The sequence below is a fragment of the Neoarius graeffei genome, chromosome 19, assembly GCF_027579695.1.
Source record: "Neoarius graeffei isolate fNeoGra1 chromosome 19, fNeoGra1.pri, whole genome shotgun sequence".
NCBI classification, from domain to species: Eukaryota; Metazoa; Chordata; class Actinopteri; order Siluriformes; family Ariidae; genus Neoarius; species Neoarius graeffei.
In genome coordinates, this window is record NC_083587.1 from 56,183,306 (window position 1) to 56,207,896 (window position 24,591).

At 39.7% G+C, this 24,591-nt stretch overlaps 2 protein-coding genes across 4 annotated transcripts in view; both read right to left on the reverse strand.

Moving 5' to 3' along the window:
* Positions 1–24,591, reverse strand: part of hmgn2 (high mobility group nucleosomal binding domain 2) — a 419,610-nt gene that overhangs the window by 349,035 nt on the left and 45,984 nt on the right. The window lies entirely within an intron of this gene.
* Positions 1–24,591, reverse strand: part of si:dkeyp-97a10.2 (uncharacterized) — a 50,163-nt gene that overhangs the window by 11,895 nt on the left and 13,677 nt on the right. The window contains exons 1-3 of one of the 3 annotated variants that reach the window (XM_060900337.1): positions 21,690–21,840; positions 16,478–16,530; positions 8,732–9,076 (exon numbers count right to left, since the gene is read on the reverse strand). In XM_060900337.1, coding sequence (XP_060756320.1) covers positions 8,732–9,076; positions 16,478–16,529 — 397 coding nt within the window. In that variant the 5' untranslated portion in view covers position 16,530; positions 21,690–21,840. Of the gene's footprint in view, positions 1–8,731; positions 9,077–16,477; positions 16,535–21,689; positions 21,841–24,591 lie in introns of those variants that run through there. The other 2 variants (XM_060900336.1, XM_060900335.1) reach the window with 2 other exon arrangements.

The following is a 24,591-nucleotide window of genomic DNA, read 5'->3' on the forward strand; positions in this document are numbered from 1 at the left end:
TTTGTTTTGATAGCGATAAGGAAAGTTTGAAAAAAGTAGGCAGTAATCATTTAAACTCATTTTTGCGCAATATTTCATTTGGAAAACAGTTTTCAAAATGGCGGCGCTGACACTTGACGTTTCGAAGTCTCGCACAAGTCTCGTGAAGATCGCGTGGATAAGCGACGCCTGCCGTGGACCAAACGAACTAAATTCAACATGGCTAAAAACCGAATAGGCCGATAAGTATAATATTTAATTGCAATTAGTTGCCAATACGAGTCACGATATAAGGTTACTAAAACCGAAAACGTAACTGAATAACACGTTAATTAAGAAATAAAGCAAGTTTAAAAATGACTTCAGTTCTTCTTTAAGAAGGCACAAAACTCGTCCACTAATTAACTTTTGACGAGGCACACCTGTTAATTGAAAAGCATTCCAGGTGGCTACCTCATGAAGCTGGTTAAGATGATGCCGATAGTGTACAAAGCGTCAAAAAGGTAAACGCTGGATACGCTGAAGAATCTAAAATATGAAACTTTGTTTTCAAACACTTTTACCACGTAATTCCATACATGTTCCATGTGTTATTTCATAGTTTTGATGTCTTCAGGATTGCTCTGGAGTATACGCTGACAGTAACACTGAAAACAGGCGTAATATTTATTAAGCTAGTTCTACAGATCATATAGACTCTTCTGTATGATGAAGACCTGCTCAGTTCTGAAGGAAAGGTGACATTTCTGCTAAAGCGTTATATCCGCATGTATCATTCAGTTCACTTACAATATGACAATATAAATGGTCTTATAACGATAACAATCTATCAATATATCATCCAGCCCTCTAACCTGGCATAAGGACAAACTGAAGACGTGGATGTAAAATTGGATTACTCCGGACGATAACGGTTTGATTATAACAGGGACAAACAAATCATGGGCTGCTACTGTTATTTCCTGTGATTGTCCTCAACCTTCCTGTAAGGTAACTTGTTTATAATTTGTAGTCACGTTTTTTGGTATCGGCTTCCCACCATAGTTCACTTGTAAACTGGTTCTGGATTGTGTACATCAACTAGGCTCATCATCCAGGATTGAAGGAGGAGGATTTGATGTTAAATTCTTGAATCTGGTCAGAAGTTTCTGAATAATTCTCTCCAACACAGGGCTTTTCAAAGTGTGGGGCGCGCCTCCCCTAGGGGGCGCCAGAGTTCTTCAGGGGGGGCGCATAACGTGAGGAAAAATAAACCAGAATAAGTTACTATTGCAGACATTTAGCGAACTTCAGCTAGCCTTTGCCAGAGACAAAATGGATCGATTTTTAGTAGCTACAGCGAGTGAGGAGACAGAGTCTGGGCCAAGCAAAAAAAGAAGGAAGTATGACCACGATTATTTAAAGTTTGGATTTTCATGGACTGGATCTGAAGATGCTCCACTGCCACAGTGTGTTGTCTGCCAAGAGGTGCTAGCTAACGATGCTATGAGATGTTTAAAATGTGTAAAACAAGATGTTTTTTTTTTTTTTTTAAAAGTACAGATGTTTAAAATGTGTAAAAAAAAAATGTTTTAAAAAGCACAGATGTTTAAAATGTGTAAAAAAGATGTTTTCAAAAAAGCACAGATGTTTAAAATGTGTAAAAAAAAAAGTTTTAAAAAGCACAGGTGTTTAAAATGTGTAAAAAAGATGTTTTCAAAAAAGCACAGATGTTTAAAATGTGTAAAAAAAGATGTTTTAAAAAGCACAGGTGTTTAAAATGTGTAAAAAAAATGTTTTAATAAAGCTCATGTTTTAAATGTGTAAAAAAAAGATGTTTTCAAAAAAGCACAGATGTTTAAAATGTGTAAAAAAGATGTTTTAAAAAGCACAGATGTTTAAAATGCGTAAAAAATGTTTTAAAAAGCACAGGTGTTTAAAATGTGTAAAAAAGATGTTTTCAAAAAAGCACAGATGTTTAAAATGCGTAAAAAAAAATGTTTTCAAAAAAGCACAGATGTTTAAAATGTGTAAAAAAGATGTTTTAAAAAGCACAGATGTTTAAAATGTGTAAAAAAGATGTTTTCAAAAAAGCACAGATGTTTAAAATGCGTAAAAAATGTTTTAAAAAGCACAGATGTTTAAAATGTGTAAAAAAATGTTTTAAAAAGCACAGATGTTTAAAATGTGTAAAAAAAAAAGATGTTTTAATAAAGCTCATGTTTTAAATGTGTAAAAAAAGATGTTTTCAAAAAGCACAGATGTTTAAAATGTGTAAAAAAAAGATGTTTTCAAAAAAGCACAGATGTTTTAAAAAGCACAGGTGTTTAAAATGTGTAAAAAAAGATGTTTTAATAAAGCTCATGTTTTAAATGTGTAAAAAAAAGATGTTTTCAAAAAAGCACAGATGTTTAAAATGTGTAAAAAAAGATGTTTTAAAAAGCACAGGTGTTTAAAATGTGTAAAAAAATGTTTTAATAAAGCTCATGTTTTAAATGTGTAAAAAAAAGATGTTTTCAAAAAGCACAGATGTTTAAAATGTGTAAAAAAAAATGTTTTCAAAAAAGCACAGATGTTTAAAATGTGTAAAAAAGATGTTTTAAAAAGCACAGATGTTTAAAATGTGTAAAAAAGATGTTTTCAAAAAAGCACAGATGTTTAAAATGCGTAAAAAAAAATGTTTTCAAAAAAGCACAGATGTTTAAAATGTGTAAAAAAGATGTTTTAAAAAGCACAGATGTTTAAAATGCGTAAAAAAAAAAGATGTTTTCTAAAAAGCACAGATGTTTAAAATGTGTAAAAAAAAAGATGTTTTCAAAAAAGCACAGATGTTTAAAATGTGTAAAAAAAAAAGATGTTTTCAAAAAAGCACAGATGTTTAAAATGTGTAAAAAAAAAAAAGTTTTAAAAAGCACAGGTGTTTAAAATGTGTAAAAAAGATGTTTTCAAAAAAGCACAGATGTTTAAAATGCGTAAAAAAAAATGTTTTCAAAAAAGCACAGATGTTTAAAATGTGTAAAAAAGATGTTTTAAAAAGCACAGATGTTTAAAATGTGTAAAAAAGATGTTTTCAAAAAAGCACAGATGTTTAAAATGCGTAAAAAATGTTTTAAAAAGCACAGATGTTTAAAATGTGTAAAAAAAATGTTTTAAAAAGCACAGATGTTTAAAATGTGTAAAAAAAATGTTTTAAAAAGCACAGATGTTTAAAATGTGTAAAAAAAAAGATGTTTTAATAAAGCTCATGTTTTAAATGTGTAAAAAAAGATGTTTTAAAAAGCACAGATGTTTAAAATGTGTAAAAAAAAAAGTTTTAAAAAGCACAGGTGTTTAAAATGTGTAAAAAAGATGTTTTCAAAAAAGCACAGATGTTTAAAATGTGTAAAAAAAGATGTTTTAAAAAGCACAGGTGTTTAAAATGTGTAAAAAAATGTTTTAATAAAGCTCATGTTTTAAATGTGTAAAAAAAAGATGTTTTCAAAAAGCACAGATGTTTAAAATGTGTAAAAAAAAAGATGTTTTCAAAAAAGCACAGATGTTTAAAATGTGTAAAAAAGATGTTTTAAAAAGCACAGATGTTTAAAATGTGTAAAAAAGATGTTTTCAAAAAAGCACAGATGTTTAAAATGCGTAAAAAAAATGTTTTCAAAAAAGCACAGATGTTTAAAATGTGTAAAAAAGATGTTTTAAAAAGCACAGATGTTTAAAATGCGTAAAAAATGTTTTAAAAAGCACAGATGTTTAAAATGTGTAAAAAAAAAAGATGTTTTCAAAAAAGCACAGATGTTTAAAATGTGTAAAAAAAAAAAGTTTTAAAAAGCACAGGTGTTTAAAATGTGTAAAAAAGATGTTTTCAAAAAAGCACAGATGTTTAAAATGCGTAAAAAAAAATGTTTTCAAAAAAGCACAGATGTTTAAAATGTGTAAAAAAGATGTTTTAAAAAGCACAGATGTTTAAAATGTGTAAAAAAGATGTTTTCAAAAAAGCACAGATGTTTAAAATGCGTAAAAAATGTTTTAAAAAGCACAGATGTTTAAAATGTGTAAAAAAAATGTTTTAAAAAGCACAGATGTTTAAAATGTGTAAAAAAAAAAGATGTTTTAATAAAGCTCATGTTTTAAATGTGTAAAAAAAGATGTTTTCAAAAAGCACAGATGTTTAAAATGTGTAAAAAAAAGATGTTTTCAAAAAAGCACAGATGTTTTAAAAAGCACAGGTGTTTAAAATGTGTAAAAAAAAGATGTTTTAATAAAGCTCATGTTTTAAATGTGTAAAAAAAAGATGTTTTCAAAAAGCACAGATGTTTAAAATGTGTAAAAAAGATGTTTTCAAAAAAGCACAGATGTTTAAAATGTGTAAAAGAAAAAAGTGTACAACAACCATTTTTTAAAATATGAATGGAACATTAAGTATAGCAACAACAAAAATTGTGGGGGGCACTGTTGTTTATTTGCTCTCTGAGGGGGGGCTGACTCTCCCACACTTTGAAAACCCCTGCTCTAACAGATTAAAAGTTTATATTAATGCACTCGTTCAAATGCGTCATTTTGGACGATGCCAGTCACCGTCTGCACACCGTCACCAGCAACCCGAGGAGCCTGTTCAGTGACAGAATGCTCCTTCCCAAGTGCAGGACTAACAGACTTAGAAACTCCTTTGTCCCTCACGCCATCAGACTGTACAACTCCTCTCTGGGGGGTAGGAGGGGTAACAGGAGGACGGGAAGGAGCAGTAACCTAGCCTGACAAAAAGCAATACTGGACAATGTGCAATATAAATGTGCAATACCTCTCCTGCTGCCCCTCCTTTTTCCTTCCCCCCTTCCTTTCTTCCCCATATCTTATTCTTTTTATATTTGTATATGTAAATTTATTTTAATTTATCTAGAAGTTTTTCTCTATTTCTTTTCTCTGTTTATCTGTAATGATGCTGCTGGAATCTTAATTTCCCTGAGAGAACCCTCCCAAAGGGGTCAATAAAGTTCTCATATCTAATCTCTAATCTAATTTCGTTTCAATAGTAATAACTTGGACTGGAAGTTTTCCATGAGATGATGTTTATTTAGCATTTTTGGAAGGCGTCTCCAGCGTCAGCGCTTTGTAACAGTCAAGTTAAACTGTAACTTTAAGTTTTCCAATACAGGAAAGAGAAAACGAGAGGCTGGTGAGGAAATGACGTTTTTCGAGGCCAGAAGGTAAGTGATGAGAAGAACTAGTTTTGCGGACACTCCACAACGTTAAATGTATCTATAAACAGTTAAAACATGTGATGTGATGTTCTTTAATGAACTATTTTAAACATTAGTTAAACTGCTGTGGTGTAAGGCCTTGGCCACACAACAGCTCGCGATGGGTTTGCGAATACTTGGTGAGAAAAATCGGTCGCATTGCCACCAATCTTGTGATGCACGGCGAATGTTCTCCAAGCTTCAAGTTGTTTTTGGTGCGTCTCCACTTCGTGAGTGACCAAAAACATTACAAAAATTTTCAATGCATGCATTGAAAAAGGATTTTTAGAAATGTTGGCCAACTGAAAAGTATGAGCATGTACAGCACTCAATGCTTAGTTGGGGCTCCTTTTGCCTGAATTACTGCAGCAATGCGGCGTGGCATGGAGTCGATCAGTCTGTGGCACTGCTCAGGTGTTATGAGAACCCAGGTTGCTCTGATAGTGGCCTTCAGCTCTTCTGCATTGTTGGGTCTGGCGTATCATATCTTCCTCTTCACAATACCCCATAGATTTTCTATGGGGTTAAGGTCAGGCGACTTTGCTGGCCAATTAAGAACAGGGATACCATGGTCCTTAAACCAGGTACTGGTAGCTTTGGCACTGTGTGCAGGTGCCATGTCCTGTTGGAAAATGAAATCTGCATCTCCATAAAGTTGGTCGGAAGCAGGAAGTGCTCTAAAACTTCCTGGTAGACGGCTGCGTTGACCTTGGACCTCAGAAAACACAGTGGAGCAACACCAGCAGATGACATGGCACCCCAAACCATCACTGACTGTGGAAACTTTACACTGGACCTCAAGCAACGTGGATTCTGTGCCTCTCCTCTCTTCCTCCAGACTCTGGGACCTTGATTTCCAAAGGAAATGCAAAATGTACTTTCATCAGAGAACATAACTTTGGACCATTCAGCAGCAGTCCAGTCCTTTTTGTCTTTACCCCAGGCGAGACGCTTCTGACGCGGTCTCTTGTTCAAGAGTGGCTTGACACAAGGGATGCGACAGCTGAAACCCGTGTCTTGCATACGTCTGTGCGTGGTGGTTCTTGAAGCACTGACTCCAGCTGCAGTCCACTCTTTGTGAATCTCCCCCACATTTTTGAATGGGTTTTGTTTCACGATCCTCTCCAGGGTGCGGTTATCCCTATTGCTTGTACACTTTTTTTCTACCACATCTTTTCCTTCCCTTCGCCTCTCTATTAATGTGCTTGGGCACAGAGCTCTGTGAACAGCCAGCCTCTTTAGCAATGACCTTTTGTGTCTTGCCCTCCTTGTGCAAGGTGTCAATGGTCGTCTTTTGGACAACTGTCAAGTCCGCAGTCTTCCCCATGATTGTGTCGCCTACAGAACTAGACTGAGAGACCATTTAAAGGCCTTTGCAGGTGTTTTGAGTTAATTAGTTGATTAGAGTGTGGCACCAGGTGTCTTCAATATTGAACCTTTTCACAATGTTCTAATTTTCTGAGATACTGAATTTGGGGTTTTCATTAGTTGTCAGTTACAATCATCAAAATTAAAAGAAAACACTTGAAATATATCAGTCTGTGTGTAATGAATGAATATAATATACAAGTTTCACTTTTTGAATGGAATTACTGAAATAAATCAACTTTCTCATGATATTCTAATTATATGACCAGCACCTGTACATCATGAGATGCTCGTTTCTAGACTATCTTCTTTTGGTATTACTGGCTTAGCTTTAGCCTGGTTTCAGTCATATCTAACAAACAGGCAACAGTTCATCTCTATTACATAAATCATCCACTGTTACTGTTGCTCAAGGTGTACCTCAGGGTTCTGTCCTTGGTCCCCTTATCTTTATATTTCTCCTATAGGCCAGATTATTCGTAACCATGGCCTTAACTTTCATTGTTATGCTGATGACATTCAAATTTACATCACTATTACCCCTTCCATAGCCTCTGTTCAGCTGCTAAGGACTTGCATCACTGACCTTAAGCAATGGTTGCATAAGAACTGCCTTAAACTTAATGCTAGCAAAACGGAGGTTCTATTAGTAGGTACCAAAAGACAGGTTCTGAACTTCTCCAGTTTCACTATTGATGTTGGTGTGTCTATAAGTCCTTCCCAAGTTATAAAAAACCTTGGCGTTCTCTTTGACTCCACCCTTTCATTTAATCCCATTTTAAACTAATTACTAAGAATGCTTTCTTTCACCTCTGCAATATTGCACGCCTCCGCCCTCTTCTCTTGGAAACTGATGCCAAAATGTTGGTCAATGCGTATATTTATTTTTTCTCATCTTGACCACTGCAATTCTCTCTTTTATGTCCTTTGAACACTTATGTGCACTTGTTACATGCTCTCCTAACATATTATTATTAACTATTTATAGGCCTCCGAGACACTGTTTTTGTTTTTACTTCTGTAAAGCACATTGAACTGCCATTGTGTATGAAATGTGCTATATCTTGCCTTGCCTTTTATGGTCTCCCTGTCACATTGCTCAATCGCCTGCAGTACATCCAAAACTCAGCAGATAGAGTCCTCACACTCACCAAGCGCACTGCTCACATCACTCCTGTTCTACAGCAACTGCACTGGTTGCCAATTATTTCTTGGATTAAATACAAAATCTTGCTTTTAACCTATAAAGCTCTTCATGGTTTCGCTCCTTCCTATCTCTGTGAGCCAATTCATTTGTACTGTCCCTCCCGCTCCTTCAGATCTTCTGTCTGTGGACTTCTGACTGTTCCATGTTTAAACTGGCATCTATGGGTGGCAGATCATTCAGTGTTGCTGCTCCTAAACTCTGGAACTCGTTACCACAATCGCTTCGTGACTGTTCCACTCTTTCTTCCTTCAAAGCTAACTTGAAAACTTTTCTCTTTACCTCACACTACTTTTCCTAGTGTGGCTTTTTTTTGTGTGTGTGTATGTAACTCCTGTGTAAAGCGTCCTTGGGTTTGTGAAAGGCGCTATATAAAGTGAACATTATTATTAGGTGACGGTTAGACGATGCATTTGTGATTTGTCCCTGATTGGTTGGTGGTGATGTCACACATTGTTGAAATCTATCAAGCAAGGCATTGGCGATCATTCTCCTACCAGACACCGATACGTACAAAACCCTCAAGCATACTTCCGAAGAAAAATGCCAGGTCTAGTCAAAAGAACATCAAGTTTTCACCTGCTGTGTGACCACAACTTGTAGCTCGTCTGTACATTGCTATGCATCGCCATCAAAGTGCCTCATTTTATCGATAACCCATTGCAAAGCATCACGAGCTGTCGTCTGACCGTAGCCTTAGACAAGTAAAGCACTTCAGGACATCCTGTTCTTGGAAAGCAATTCACTTTAGGGTGGTAACAGGTACATCATCCCATCACTGATTGATAGTTTTTTCTTCTAACACTACAACCCCCCATCAAATGGTGTGGTTTGATTAATTGATAATGGACCCAGAATAGATTTGAGTACCCTTGAATGTTTATATGGATTATGTTTTCCGTATTTAACAAGGATGAAACTACCTGGTGTAAAAAAATAAAAACTTGCCTATCAAAATCCAGCAACTTCTTACCGTACTCGTAGACGGTGCAGCGTGCTGAACTCTGACCTCCTTTCTGGTCTCGGACAGTGACCGTGTACACGCCGCTGTCCGCGCTCTGGTAGTTCTGTAAGGTCATCACAGACCCGCCCTTGTCGACAGTCACCCGGCCTCCGGAGCTTGTAGGCGGATATTCAGCCACCGTGATTTTCCCAGAATTTTCGTTCTCCTCGACTTCATGCTCCCATGTAACCTTGGTGATGTGATCTCCCCGGGGCAACTCAAACTCAGCTTGGAGGACCAAGTTGTGCCCACTCACCACATAGATGGGCTGCTGGGTCGAGAAACGAATCGAAATGCAAAGGCAGCTTGGGAGAACTGGTTGGGGGAACAATGGGACAAGAACACTTAAAAATCTGTGAACCAGATCTATTGATGGAGTAACAACATGCTCATTCTACAAATTCTAAAAAGGACAACAGAGTGCGTTGGAACGGAAAACTACATTATTTATCGTAGAACAAACAATCTCTCCATCATAGCTTTTACAGGATAACATTTTTTATTCCGAGCCAAGTAATTTCTGTATCAATCAAAATCAAAGTCCTTTCCATGCCATCAAGGCACATCGGGTGGCGCCGATCTCCATTTCTATAGCTCTTGGCCTCTCACCTATTATATAGCTAGGGTCACAGTGGGGTGGGGTGTCCTCTGGTAACCGTGAGAGTTTGATTCCTTTCTTGTATCTGTATTGCGGTGCCTCGCCAGATGGCAGTAGGTACCATTTTTTTATGATGGTCTTTGGTATGGTATGACCCGACCACAAGTAAAACTCGCAATCTCCCGGTCAAAAGATGGACACACTAAATGCTAGGTCAACTCTTTGGTATTTCTATACAGTTGAGTCAAAAAAAACCTGTCACAGAAGATACAACATCTAAGCTTTAGCCATAAGATTTGACTTTTGACCCCATTTGGCTGAAAAAGCAAAGAGACCAAATGCAAATAAGGGTGTTTTCACACTTGGTCCCTTTCAGCCATCTAACCGAACTCAGATCGATGACTCAGCATTTTTTGCGCATATGTGAACACTCCAACCGTACCCAGACCCCTTTAAAGCGAACCGAACTGAGACCACCTCAGGAGGTGGTCTCAGTACGGTTCGCTAAAAATCAACGGTACGGTTCGCCTAATCTGCGCATTGTGAACAAAAAGCGCACCGGGTTCACTTCGCCTTTTTCACTGTAGTTTAACCTTCTTCGTTTGCCGTAGTTGGTCACGTGACTGTAGCAGGGAAACTCAACTTCCTTTTGGAACTTACCACAGCCGCTTTCTGAACTTACTGACTGATGAGTCGGCCACAATAAAAAAGTGAATGTAATGATCGTGCACTGCGCATATTTTCCTTAATCCGCACTATTTTGATCAAAGAATACAGCAGGGCAAGCATGGCAGCAGACATTTTGTTTCAAGAGAAAATTACCCAGAATTCCGTGCACTGGGGGTCTGAGGGCTCTAGAGGACCTGGTGTGAACAGAAAGAGGACTGAGGCCCCATCAAAGCTTAACTGGACCAGAAAGAGAACCCAGTCCTCTTTGTAATAAATTCACAGTGTGAACACAAAAAGAACTGAGTTCTTTTTCTGTTGGTCCACTTAAAGAGGACTGAGTCTGGTTCCTTTAAAGGGGACCAGGTGTGAAAACACCCTAAAATGAACGCTGCGTTTGATTCTAGCAACATTGACTTTTGCTTCACGCTAACTTTATGTAGGAGAACTTTAATCAGTGACTTCACGAGCTTCAATCTTGTAAGCCAAAAGAAATCAAGAAGGTGGGACCGTGGTCTGTTTGGTTGTTTAAAAAAAAAATGGAGGAGCTGTTTATTATTAACCCTTTGGTGACTGACCCCTTGAAAATGGTTCCTCCAGGAACGATGACTTTTCAGTTGTCAAGACAACGGAAAAACAGAAAGATACATCACAATGCTCTTGTGCACAAAACAAAATGCTCTTGTATTTTAGTTTTTCCGTTGTCTTGACAACTGAAACGTCATCGTTCCTGGAGGAACCATTTTCAAGGGGTCAGTCACCAAAGGGTTAATGAGAATCACAACATACTTTTGTCTGGCTGTTTTCTTAGTCTTGCTTAGCACACAACTGGGAAATGAAACCCCTCCAACATATGCAAGGGTTTAATGTTTAAAAAAAATTAACAATGTAGTGTGCAACTAAATTATTCTAAGCCTAATATTTGACTGTTCAAAGAGTGCACGGCTTTCACATTAGCATTTCAAAACATTTGCCAACGCTCATCTTAAAATCACAAGCATCAAACCATAAAAGTTTGTGGAACAGTTTGTTTTTGGACTTTTGGACTCTGATCTTTGGAACCTGCTCTATTTCTAGGCACCAAGACAAAGCTGGATTAGCTCTTTGTTTCATGAAACCACCTCCACTGGATCACTACACCGTATGATCTACTCCATTAATGCTTCCTTTTGTGATCTAATGTTGAAATCCTGGCACTGGTGATTGTAAATGCAATCAGGTCATTGTTGGAGTTTATCCAGAAAACAACATATTTGCTTCCATTTTTGAGATTCATTATTTGTGCTTTCTAGAGTGAACTTAACGAATTTCAAACTGTGGCTCTGCTGAAATCCATCACTCGATCACTAGAAACCAGACAGACCACATGTGACTGATCCACAACTCAAATTGTAAATCCACTCCACATTTCTGTTCTGTCCAGCACTAACTGCAACCCAACCCAGGTGACCTTTATCTTCATCAGGTCTGTTCTGAGGTCTGGACGAGATTCAGGGTTTCAGGATTCAGAGTTTCAGGGGCGAGGGAGTAATTTCAATATCTCAAAGTGGACTGAGCGTTGTCTCAGTGTGCCGCCTTCTAAATTTCCTCTGCGTTCTACTGTCTCTTTCCGTAATCTTTCTTATACTGATGTGCATACTTTCTCTGCCTCTCTCCTCTCTTCTTTTTGTAAATTTGCTGAGGTTTCCTAATAATACTATATCTAACACACTTAACACTTTCACGCCCCTTAAACCTAGACAGGTTTCCGCAAATCGCGCCTCTCCTTGGATCACCTCTGAGCTTAGGGCCATGAAGGCCAAGGGAAGGCGGCTAGAGCACCTTTATAAGAAAACTGGCCTTACTATTCATCTTTTTTTTTTAAGATATTTTTTTGGGCTTTTTGCACCTTTATTGGATAGGACAGTGTAGAGACAGGAAATGAGCAGGAGAGAGAGACGGGAAGGGATCGGGAAATGACCTCGGGCCGGAATCGAACCCGGGTCGCCCGCATTCATGGTATGGCGCCTTAACCACCTGAGCCACGACGCCCCCCTTACTATTCATCTTTCACTCTTCTCTGAACACATCGCAAAGTATAAGGATGCTCTTAATGCTGCCCGATCCTCCTACTATGCTAACATCATTAAGAGTGGCAACCATAGACCCAAAACTCTGTTTAATACAGTAAATAAACTTCTTCAGCCTCCTTCCTCAACCACTCCCAGTTCCCCTGCTCAGTGTCGGGCTTTTTTGGATTTTTTCAAGGATAAAATTGACTGTATTTACCAACGCTTCCATTCTGAAATTCATTCTTCTGTCTCGCAAGTAGCTCTTTCTCATAAAGCTGACTGCTGTCTCTCTGCTTTCTCTCCTGTTGATTCTTCTAAAGTATCGGAAATCATGGCCAAGTTCTCCTCCTCTTCATGTCTGTTGGACTCTGCACCCACTGCACTTCTTAAATCCCGTGTATCTGCTATCTCCCCTTATATTGCTCATATGATTAATCAGTGTTTTGCTTTAGGCACTGTTCCCATCTCCCTCAAAATTGCTTCTGTTACACCAATACTAAAGAAACCTGGTCTAGATTCTTTTTCACTGTCCAATCAGAGACCCATTTCAAATCTCCCTTTCCTAGCTAAAGTAATGGAGAGAGTTGTAGCCTCTCAGCTTCATACTTTCCTTGCTCGTAATGATCTCTCTGAACCCTTTCAGTCAGGCTTTCGCAATCTGCATAGCACTGAATCTGCTCTCTTAAGAGTTGTTAATGACCTCCTGCTCTCAACTGATGCTGGTCATCTCAATGTCCTTGTTCTCTTGGACCTCACAGCTGCCTTTGACACCGTACATCATGAGACACTCGTTTCCAGACTATCTTCTTTTGGTATTACTGGCTTAGCTTTAGCCTGGTTTCAGTCATATCTAGCAAACAGGCAACAGTTCATCTCTATTGGTGTTCATAAATCATCCACTGTTACTGTTGCTCAAGGTGTGCCTCAGGGTTCTGTCCTTGGTTGCCTTATTTTTATATTGTATATTTCTGCTATAGGCCAGATTATTCGTAACCATGGCCTTAACTTTCATTGTTATGCTGATGACATTCAAATCTACATCACTATTACCCCTTCCATAGCCTCTGTTCAGCTGCTAAGGACTTGCATCACTGACCTTAAGCAATGGTTGCATAAGAACTGCCTTAAACTTAACGCTAGCAAAACGGAGGTTCTATTAGTAGGTACCAAAAGACAGGTTCTGAATTTCTCCAGTTTCACTATTGATGTTGATGGTGTGTCTATAAGTCCTTCCCAAGTTATAAAAAACATTGGAGTTCTCGTTAACTCCACCCTTTCGTTTGAATCCCATTTTAAACTAATTACTAAGAATGCTTTCTTTCACCTCCGCAATATTGCACGTCTCCGCCCTCTTCTCTTGGAAACTGATGCCAAAATGTTGGTCAATGCGTTTTATTTTTTCTCATCTTGACCACTGCAATTCTCTCTTTTATGTCCTTTGAACACTTATGTGCACTTGTTACATGCTCTCCTAACATATTATTATTAACTATTTATAGGCCTCCGAGACACTGTTTTTGTTTTTACTTCTGTAAAGCACATTGAACTGCCATTGTGTATGAAATGTGCTATATCTTGCCTTGCCTTTTATGGTCTCCCTGTCACATTGCTCAATCGCCTGCAGTACATCCAAAACTCAGCAGATAGAGTCCTCACACTCACCAAGCGCACTGCTCACATCACTCCTGTTCTACAGCAACTGCACTGGTTGCCAATTATTTCTTGGATTAAATATAAAATCTTGCTTTTAACCTAGAAAGCTCTTCATGGTTTTGCCCCTTCCTGTCTCTGTGAGCTAATTCATTTGTACTGTCCCTCCCGCTCCTTCAGATCTTCTGTCTGTGGACTTCTGACTGTCCCATGTTTTAAACTGGCATCTATGGGTGGCAGTAGAGGTCTGCGCGGGTCTGATTTTTCAGTCCCGCTCGCGCCCGCAAAGAATTATGATTTTCAGTCCCGCCCCCGCCCGCAAATCCCGCATGATGCAGACGTTCGCATTATTTCTCAGGAAAGTTCTTGTTTTGACACAGCGTGATGGTGCCCCGCCCCCTACTTCGAGTGGATTTGAGCATAAATATCTACAGCTCACGTTCACGTTTGTTATTATTTACCTTGTTTCTGAATTCAGCAGGTAGTGTCTCTAATAATAATAATTAGTGCTGTCAAGCGATTAAAATATTTAATCATGAATCGCACATTTTTATCACATGAGAAACCATTGTAATTCTCTGATCAGCATAAAAAAGTGAATGGGCTTGCTTTGTACCAATGGTGCTTTTTTTTTTTTTATTGCAAAGCAGAGCTAGTAAGAGAAGTGAATTGATTTACTGCTTGAGTTAGTCTACAACTCTAATCAGAGAGACAGGTTACACAGTGATGGTAGGCTTGACTCAATGCTATCCCAGAAATCCTTCCTGTAATATGCAAATTTGGCCGCCTCTGATTGGACAGCCAAATTTGCATATTACAGGAAGGATTTCTGGGATAGCATTGAGTCAAGCCTACCGTCACTGTGTAACCTGTCTCTCTGATTAGAGTTGTAGACTAAGGCCCTGTCCACACGGCAACGGATTCAGGTGACTCCGATACAATTGCTTATCGTTTAGGCCTGACGTCCACACGGCACCGGTGTTTTGGGTGCCCAAAACGCAATCTTTTTGAGAACGGGTTCCAGAGTGTAAAGATCTGGCAACGTTGCCGTTGTGAAGTCGTCTGGATGAGTAGAACGGATTTGTTTACGATGACGTCACAACCACATGACTGTGAGTGCTTCACGCCGGGTAGAAGTGTAACGAACTCGATGCGAGTTGTCAACAAATCCTATAACTTGGTTCATGAAACGCGCTTACAAAATATTTTCACTGTGAATATTTATTGTGTAATGGTGCAAAGTGAGAGAGAGAGAGAGAGACTCTGCCCTTAGGGCAGAGTCAATCCCGCCAGCAAAAATAGGGAAAAAAAAGGAGCGATCTCACCTCTTCAGATGTGGGTTTAAGTCCTACAATACATTCCTCAAAAAGGGCATAGAAGAGCAAATTAATCCATCAACGTGTATCATTCAATTTATTCCGGACCATTAAAGACGCCGCCTTCCGCGTAGAATCATACGTCATCCTCGTCGCCATATTGGATAGGTCAAAGCGGAGAATAAAGATTCATGTGCTGCATTTAACTGTACCAACAGGTTTACTGTCCAAACGAGATCACATGGGATTACCTTTCACAGGTGAGAAACAACAAATTAATCCATCAACGTGTATCATTCAATTTATTCCGGACCATTAAAGACGCCGCCTTCCGCGTAGAATCATGTCATCCTCGCCGCCATTTTGGAGCGGTCAAAGCGGAGAATAAAGATTAGCTGCGTTTAACTGTACCAACAGGTTTACCGTCCAAACGAGATCACATGGGATTACCTTTCACAGGTGAGACTGGAAAAATACTTTTCATTGTATTTGGTCATTATAATGTAATTTTATAAACAGATTTTCCTGACTTTGTGGCTAATATGAAGTCTCGCGCATAATAGTTTATGCGCATGCGTCCTTACTTCTATTGTTCTGGTGTCTCCGAAGGGACCGTCTTACAGCGCCCCTAGAGGTGTGGCATGTGTATTGCATCGTTTTCAGTAAGCGTTGCGTTGCCATATGGACCTGATATTTTACTGATTGTTGCCCATTTGGACGCGATATATTTTTAAATAATATCTCGTTGCCGTTGTCGTGTGGATGTAGCCTAACGCAAGCAGTAAATCACTTCACTCATGGTTCTCTTGCTAGCTGGGTGTGAACTGTGAGTCATTAGAGTGATCAAAGGATTTCCCGTTAGGGTGATCAATGGTAAATTTAAGATGCCGTTCCTCACTCAATCTGGCAATCTGACTCTCTCTGCAAATTTAGGCATCTTAAAATGTTATTAATGCCAAATAAAATATCCAGCACAAATTATATATGATAGACATAAATTAATAATTTATAAATTTTATTTCAAACACGTTTTTAGTTAGCGGGACTGCAGCTTATCACCGCTCCCGCCCGCGCCACATATGTGCACTCCCGCGCGCATATGTGCACTTCCGGTCCCGCCCGCGCCCGCAATGAGCTTTCAAAATTTGTCCCGCGCCGCACTGCTTTGCGGCGGGTCCCGCGGGACTCGCGCGGGAGTGCAGGGCTCTAGGTGGCAGATCATTCAGTGTTGCTGCTCCTAAACTTTGGAACTCGTTACCACAATCGCTTCGTGACTGTTCCACTCTTTCTTCCTTCAAAGCTAACTTGAAAACTTTTCTCTTTACCTCACACTACTCTTCCTAGTGTGGCTTTTTTTTTTGGGGTAACTCCTGTGTAAAGCGTCCTTGGGTTTGTGAAAGGCGCTATATAAATTGAACTTATAATAATATCTCACCAAATGCTTGTAACAGGATGCTGGCCCAGAAACATTGTAATCCGAGGTCCATGCTAGCTGAAAAACAGAAATAATAATCATTTCCTTCATTACCCACAGCTTCATTCCTCTGTGTGTGGGTGTGTGTATACCTAGGTGTGCCCTCTCTCCCATGTGGATACTGCATCCTGTTATCAGTATGCATATTCAAGACTGTGTAATTTCTCCATGACTACTCTCTGTGGTCAGACTTGCCAACGTTGTCACTAGATTTAGCAACTTTTTTTAAAACCCTATTGGTGGCTCTATAAGAGCCCAGAGACTGTCTGAATAGACATTAGTGTGTGTGCTGCACATGCTGGAGCTCTCCTGCTCACATCCCAACTGCTGGCTATACGCGTTAAACGTAAAGTGTGTAAAACCCGACTCAGTGACACTTGTGTTGTTCCCAACAACCAACCACTGATCACCATGGTCTCGATTAGATTCCACTTTCTAATCTAAACAATGGTGTTCGACAACCAACCACTGATCACCATAGTTCCCAACAAACAATCACTGATCACCATTGTTTAGATTAGATTCAGCTTTCTAATCTAAACAATGGTGTTCGCAACAACCAATCACTTATCACCATAGTCTTGATTAGATTCAACTTTCTAATCTCATCTAAACAATGGTGTTCAACAACCAACCACTGATCACCATTGATTAGATTAGTTTCAACTTTCTAATCTAAACAATGTTCACAACAACCAATCACTGATCACCACAGTTTAGCTTCAACTTTTTAATCTAAACAATGGTGTTTGCAACAACCAATCATTCATCACCATTGTTTCCAACAACCAACCACTTAGATTAGAAAGTTGAATCTAATCTAAACAATGGTGTTAGCAACAACCAACCACTGATCACCATGGATTAGATTAGATTCAACTTTCTAATCTAAACGAAAGGTGTTTGCAACAACCAATCACTGATCACCATAATTTCCAACAACCAACCACTTAGATTTAGATTAGATAGCTGAATCTAATCTAAACAATGGTGTTCGCAACAACCAATCACTGATCACCATAGTCTTGATTAGATTCAACTTTCTAATCTCATCTAAACAATGGCGTTTGCAACAACCAACCACTGATTACTGTTTAGATTAGATTCAACTTTCTAATCTAAGCTAAACAATTGTGTTCACAACAACCAATCATTGATCACCATCGTTTCCAACAACCAACCACTTAGATTAGAAAGTTGAATCTAATCTAAACAATGGTGTTCACAACAACCAACCACTGATCACCATTGTTTATATTAGATTCAACTTTCAAATCTCATCTAAACAATGGTGTTCACAACAACCAATCACTGATCACCATAGTCTCGATTAGATTCAACTTTCTAATCTAAACAATGTTCGCAACAACCAATCACTGATCACCATCGTTTCCAACAACCAACCGCTTAGATATTAGATTAATCTATTAGTTGAATCTGATCTAAACAATGGTGTTCACAACAACCAACCACTGATCATCATATTTGAGATTAGATTCAACTATCTAATCTAATCTAAACAATGGTGTTCACAACAACCAACCACTGATCACCATCATTTAGACTGCACTCTCTCATCTAACCTAAACAATGGTGTTTGTAACAACCAATCACTGATCACCATCGTTCCCAACAACCAACCACTTAGATTAGATTTAGATGAGATTAGAAAGTTGAACCTAATCTAAACAATGGTGTTCGCAATGACCAATCATTGATCACTAGAATTCCCAACAACCAACCACTGATCTCCATTGTTTAGATTAGATTCACCTATCCAATCTAAACAGTTGTGTTCCCAACAACCAACCACTTAGATTAGATTTCAATGAAATTAGATGGTTGAATCTAATCTAAACAATGGTTTTCACAATGACCAATCATTGACCACCAGAATCCCCAACAACCAACCACTGATCTCCACTGTTTAGATTAGATTCAACTATCTAATCTAAACAATCGTGTTCCCAACAACCAACCACTTCGATTAGATTTGGATGAGATTAGAAAGTTGAACCTAATCTAAACAATGGTGTTCGCAATGACCAATCAGTCACCGGCGCGGGAACCGGGGGTGCGGCAGCACCCCCTGGTGGTGGACCCTCAAAACTGACATGAACATAAAACAAAACTTACGTGAAAATATATTTGTTTATTTATTTGTTTTCATTTGGCTCTGCTGATTTTATATGTCATGTTTTAGATGTAGGATGATGAGGGCTACATTTTAGTTATTTAAAAAAGGATTTAATTAAAACTTAACTTAATATGTAGCCTAGTGGACCATCAGAATTTTTTTTGTCGTGACGTTGACGTTCAGCTTTTCAGCGCGCGAAATTACAACAGGAAGCGAGTACGAGTCGACCGTCTGTAGAGAAGAGTAAGAGTTAGTTAGTTAGTTGATACTTAATAGTTATTATGTCTCAGAAGAGAATTACATCCTTTTTTCAATCCCCCCCTCCCAAACACCTGAGGATTGATACTAGCCCTCACGATCAGGCCTATAAGTAGTAGGCAGTTTAACGAAATATTGCAATCGCAAGCTTAAAAGGATTTCGAATGCCTGATTGGTTAAAATGCAGGAAATTGCATCTAAGAAATACAAAATTTTCTGGGGGAGGACCCCCAGACCCCCCTTCAAAAAAATGTCTCAGGTCACGTCACGTCATAGCACCCCCTGCCAACAATGTCTTCCCGCGCCGCTGCAATCAGTGATCACCAGTGTTTAGATTAGATTCAACTATCTAATCTAATCTCAACAGTTGTGTTCCCAACAACCAACCACTGAGATTAGATGGTTGAATCTAAACTAAACAATGGTGTTCGCAATGACCAATCAATGATCACCATAAGTCCCAACAACCAACCACTGATCTCCATTGCTTAGATTCGATTAGATTCAACTTTCTAATCTAAACTATGGTGTTCCCAATGACCAACCACTGATCACCAGAGTTTGTCCCACCCGCACATTTCGTACATTTTCATTTTTGTACGAAATCATTCCTACCTGTTGCTGTCAAGCTGGACAATGCCACTGTATAACTGTGGTACACTGTCTTACCATGTATCCTTAACTCAGGTGCAATATATGTATATAGGAATCATTGTATATAAAATCACTTCATTTTGCTTTTACTCAAGTTATTGAACTTATTTAAATTTTTTTAATTTAGTCTTTTTAAAGACTATTTTATCTTCTATTTTTAGACATGTTTACTTATTCCTTGATTCAGGAGCTTGGTTGCAAATTTGAATTTCCCTCCGGGGATTAATAAAGTGATTCTGATTTTAAACTCTTCTTACAAATCATTCCATCCACGTCTATTTCTCAACTCCTCCTGCTCACTGCTTCATTTTGTCTTCTTGAGAAAACAATATTTGTAAACATGCAAATAAATATTGTGTGGTGCCATGACCAATCTTTTTTATTTTTTATTTTTAAAGAACTACACTACCGTTCAAAAGTTTGGGGTCACTTTGTAATGTCCTTATTTTTGAAAGAAAAGCACTGTTCTTTTCAATGAAGATCACTTTAAACTAATCAGAAATCCACTCTATACATTGCTAATGTGGTAAATGACTATTCTAGCTGCAAATGTCTGGTTTTTGGTGCAATATCTCCATAGGTGTATAGAGGCCCATTTCCAGCAACTCTCACTCCAGTGTTCTAATGGTACAATGTGTTTGCTCATTGCCTCAGAAGGCTAATGGATGATTAGAAAACCCTTGTACAATCATGTTAGCACAGCTGAAAACAGTTGAGCTCTTTAGAGAAGCTATAAAACTGACCTTCCTTTGAGCAGATTGAGTTTCTGGAGCATCACATTTGTGGGGTCGATTAAATGCTCAAAATGGCCAGAAAAATGTCTTGACTATATTTTCTATTCATTTTACAACTTATGGTGGTAAATAAAAGTGTGACTTTTCATGGAAAACAACACAAAATTGTCTGGGTGACCCCAAACTTTTGAACGGTAGTGTATCTATTAATACTTGACATAACAAATAGTATTATCTATTCTGATAAAAACTCTGTCCTATTCTATATTCTAAGCGTCTAAAAAAAATTTTCATGTCACACGTTTTGATAGGGCGGCACGGTGGTGTAGTGGTTAGCGCTGTCGCCTCACAGCAAGAAGATCCGGGTTCGAGCCCCGTGGCCGGCGAGGGCCTTTCTGTGTGGAGTTTGCATGTTCTCCCCGTGTCCGTGTGGGTTTCCTCCGGGTGCTCCGGTTTCCCCCACAGTCCAAAGACATGCAGGTTAGGTTAACTGGTGACTCTAAATTGACCGTAGGTGTGAATGTGAGTGTGAATGGTTGTCTGTGTCTATGTGTCAGCCCTGTGATGACCTGGCGACTTGTCCAGGGTGTACCCCGACTTTCGCCCGTAGTCAGCTGGGATAGGCTCCAGCTTGCCTGCGACCCTGTAGAACAGGATAAAGCGGCTAGAGATGATCAGATGAGATGAGACGTTTTGATATACAAATTATGCTAATGACCTGTGACGTGGGGCGGCACGGTGGTGTAGTGGTTAGCACTGTCGCCTCACAGCAAGAAGGTCCTGGGTTCGAGCCCCGGGGCCGGCGAGGGCCTTTCTGTGTGGAGTTTGCATGTTCTCCCCGTGTCCGCGTGGGTTTCCTCCGGGTGCTCCGGTTTCCCCCACAGTCCAAAGACATGCAGGTTAGGTTAACTGGTGACTCTAAATTGACCGTAGGTGTGAATGTGAGTGTGAATGGTTGTCTGTGTCTATGTGTCAACCCTGTGATGACCTGGCGACTTGTCCAGGGTGTACCCCGCCTTTCGCCCGTAGTCAGTGGGATAGGCTCCAGCTTGCCTGCGACCCTGTAGAAGGATAAAGCGGCTAGAGATAATGAGATGAGACCTGTGACGTCATGTGGATACTTCTGTCCACTGTTTGTGAATGTATGTGCTACTTTCCCCTGAATAAACCTGGCTCCACTGGCTGGAGTGGCTCCTGAGTTCACTCTCATGCTTTCTTGTTTCCTCTACATAATCTTTTGCATTAGTTTTTGTTCACCTGGTGAAAATAGACAGCACTGACTGACTGATTTCTGGATCAGCTGCAAGTCAAATGTGTGAAAGGAACAGAATGAAAAATTAATGTGATAAAACCTGCACAGTCACTTTAATAGGTACAAGTCATACTGTACCTGTCCTGAGTGGATAAGGAGATCCAAACCACTGTGTTTTCAATTAATTCTTCTTTGCAAAACAAAAAAACAGTGCATTAAATTAAGCAGGAAGGGTTAAGAGTGTCAAGTTTCCATAATCAGACAGACTGCTGAGGCTTCAGATGATAAACACAACACACTCACAGGCGCAGTGCAATGAAACCTGAGAACGGATAAGCCACGCCCACATACAGTGGTTGCCAGATACTTTAATCGCATACCTAGTTGTATTTATAGAGGATTTTTTAAAAAATGAGTTTTTCAAGAACATCTTGAATACCCTGGTATTTTTGTTTGCTTATTTTGATTTAGCTTGTTATCCCCGCCCCCTTATTTGACTGGCATAGTTGCTGACAAATTACCAAAAAAAAAAAAAAAAAGCCAACTTGTTTGAAATCCCCTTTCAAATTTCAGATTTATTTTGCAGTGACCTGTATCTTTGATATTAATATGTTCTTTTCGTCCATTTTGGTTCTTTTCTGCACTTAGACACACACACACACACACACACACACACAGAGTGGTGAGGGGTTGTGTGTATCTTCCTCAAGTTTGGGTCCTCTACCATTGTCCTGGGGGGTTGAGGGTTCTGTGTATCTTCAAGTTTGGGTCCTCTACCATTGTCCTGGGGGGTTGAGGGTTCTGTGTATCTTCCTCAAGTTTGGGTCCTCTACCATTGTCTTGGGGGGTTGAGGGTTCTGTGTATCTTCCTCAAGTTTGGGACCTCTACCATTGTGCTGGGGGGTTGAGGGTTCTGTGTATCTTCAAGTTTGAGTCCTCTACCATTGTCCTGGGGGGTTGAGGGTTCTGTGTATCTTCAAGTTTGGGTCCTCTACCATTGTCCTGGGGGGTTGAGGGTTCTGTGTATCTTCCTCAAGTTTGGGTCCTCTACCATTGTCTTGGGGGGTTGAGGGTTCTGTGTATCTTCCTCAAGTTTGGGTCCTCTACCATTGTGCTGGGGGGTTGAGGGTTCTGTGTATCTTCCTCAAGTTTGGGTCCTCTACCATTGTCCTGGGGGGTTGAGGGTTCTGTGTATCTTCAAGTTTGGGTCCTCTACCATTGTCCTGGGGGGTTGAGGGTTATGTGTATCTTCCTCAAGTTTGGGTCCTCTACCATTGTCTTGGGGGGTTGAGGGTTCTGTGTATCTTCCTCAAGTTTGGGACCTCTACCATTGTCCTGGGGGGTTGAGGGTTCTGTGTATCTTCCTCAAGTTTGGGTCCTCTACCATTGTCCTGGGGGGGTTGAGGGTTGTGTGTATCTTCCTCAAGTTTGGGCCCTCTACCATTGGCCTGGGGGGTTGAGGGTTCTGTGTATCTTCCTCAAGTTTGGGTCTTCTATCATTGTCCTGGGGGGGTTGAGGGTTCTGCGCAGTATCTTGGCTGCTTACACACACACACACACACACACACACACACACACACACACAGGGTGGTGAGGGGTTGTGTATATCTTCAAGTTTGGGTCCTCTACCATTGTGCTGGGGGGTTGAGGGTTGTGTGCATCTTTTTCAAGTTTGGGTCCTCTACCATTGTCGGGGGGGGGGGGGGGGGGGGGTTTGAGGGTTCTGCGCAGTATCTTGGCTGCTTACACACACACAGTGGTGAGGGGTTGTGTGTATCTTCCTCAAGTTTGGGTCCTCTACCATTTGTCCTGGGGGGTTGAGGGTTCTGCGCAGTATCTTGGTTGCTCCTAGGACTGCACTCTTCTGAAGTCTCTGTCCAGATGTTGTACCTGGAGTCTGCTGGAGATTCGCGCTCTCTCTGTTTGGGGCTTACAACTCCTATCACCATATCACCACTGGGACCACTTTAGACTTGACCTTCCACATCTGTTCTGTTCTGTTCCTGGTGTCTTTTCAGTCCCTGATACTTCTTGATCATCTCGTGCTCCTTGTGCCTGATGTTATTGCCACATCGATGACAACTCCACTTTTCTGATCCTTGTCTACCACCACCACTATGTCTGGTTGCTTAGCCAGCACCTGCTTGTCCGTCTGGAATTTGAAATCCTACAGGATCTTAGCTCTGTTGTTCTCAACTACTTTTGGTGGCATGTCCTATTGGGACTTGAGGACTTCTAGTCCGTCCTCAGCGCAGATGTTCTGGTACACACTATCCCATCCACTTGGTTATGCCTCTTGGTGTATGCTGTCCTACCTTGCATCTTACACCCTGCTACTATGTGCTGGAATGTCTCAGGAGCATCTTTGCATAGCCTACAGTTTGGGTCCTGTCTACTGTGGTAGACCCTTTTTCTATGGACCTAGTGCTTGCTTGGGCTGCCATCTAACCACTGGTAGGACATCCATCCATCCGGGAAAAAAAAATTAGTCCAAACTTTGTTATAGATTTGTATTTTATGACTTCTCCAGGATTGAGTCAGTTAAAAAAAAAGTTTTCCAGCACAAAATTAAATGTTACAGGAAAAAAAATGTTTATCTGAGCACCACTTTTCAGATTAAAAAAGAAAACATAATAAAGGCTACTGGGTTTTGGTGCAAAATGAAGAAGCAAGTGTGACAAAGTGTCCAGAAGAACTGTGGCTGGTTCTGTAAGATGCTCAGTAAAACCTACAGCTCATTTCCGCATAAAACTGCACTCATTGTACCTGAGACTACTATTTTTTTAAGCCAAAAAGCTCATCATGCCAAATATCAGCTTTTTAAAATGACTGTTTACTGATCTTTCTAGTATTTTTAATGTCAAAACATTTCATTTCATTATTTTTGAAGGTGTGTTTGTTCTACAGCATTTCTTTGCATGTATCTAAGAATCGTGTACCATGTTAAAGGTGTTGATTTTGGTTAAAAAGTTCCTAGTTTGTACATGAAGGACAAGGACACAAAGTATTCTGCCACAGAGATTAATGTATAATTTAATAA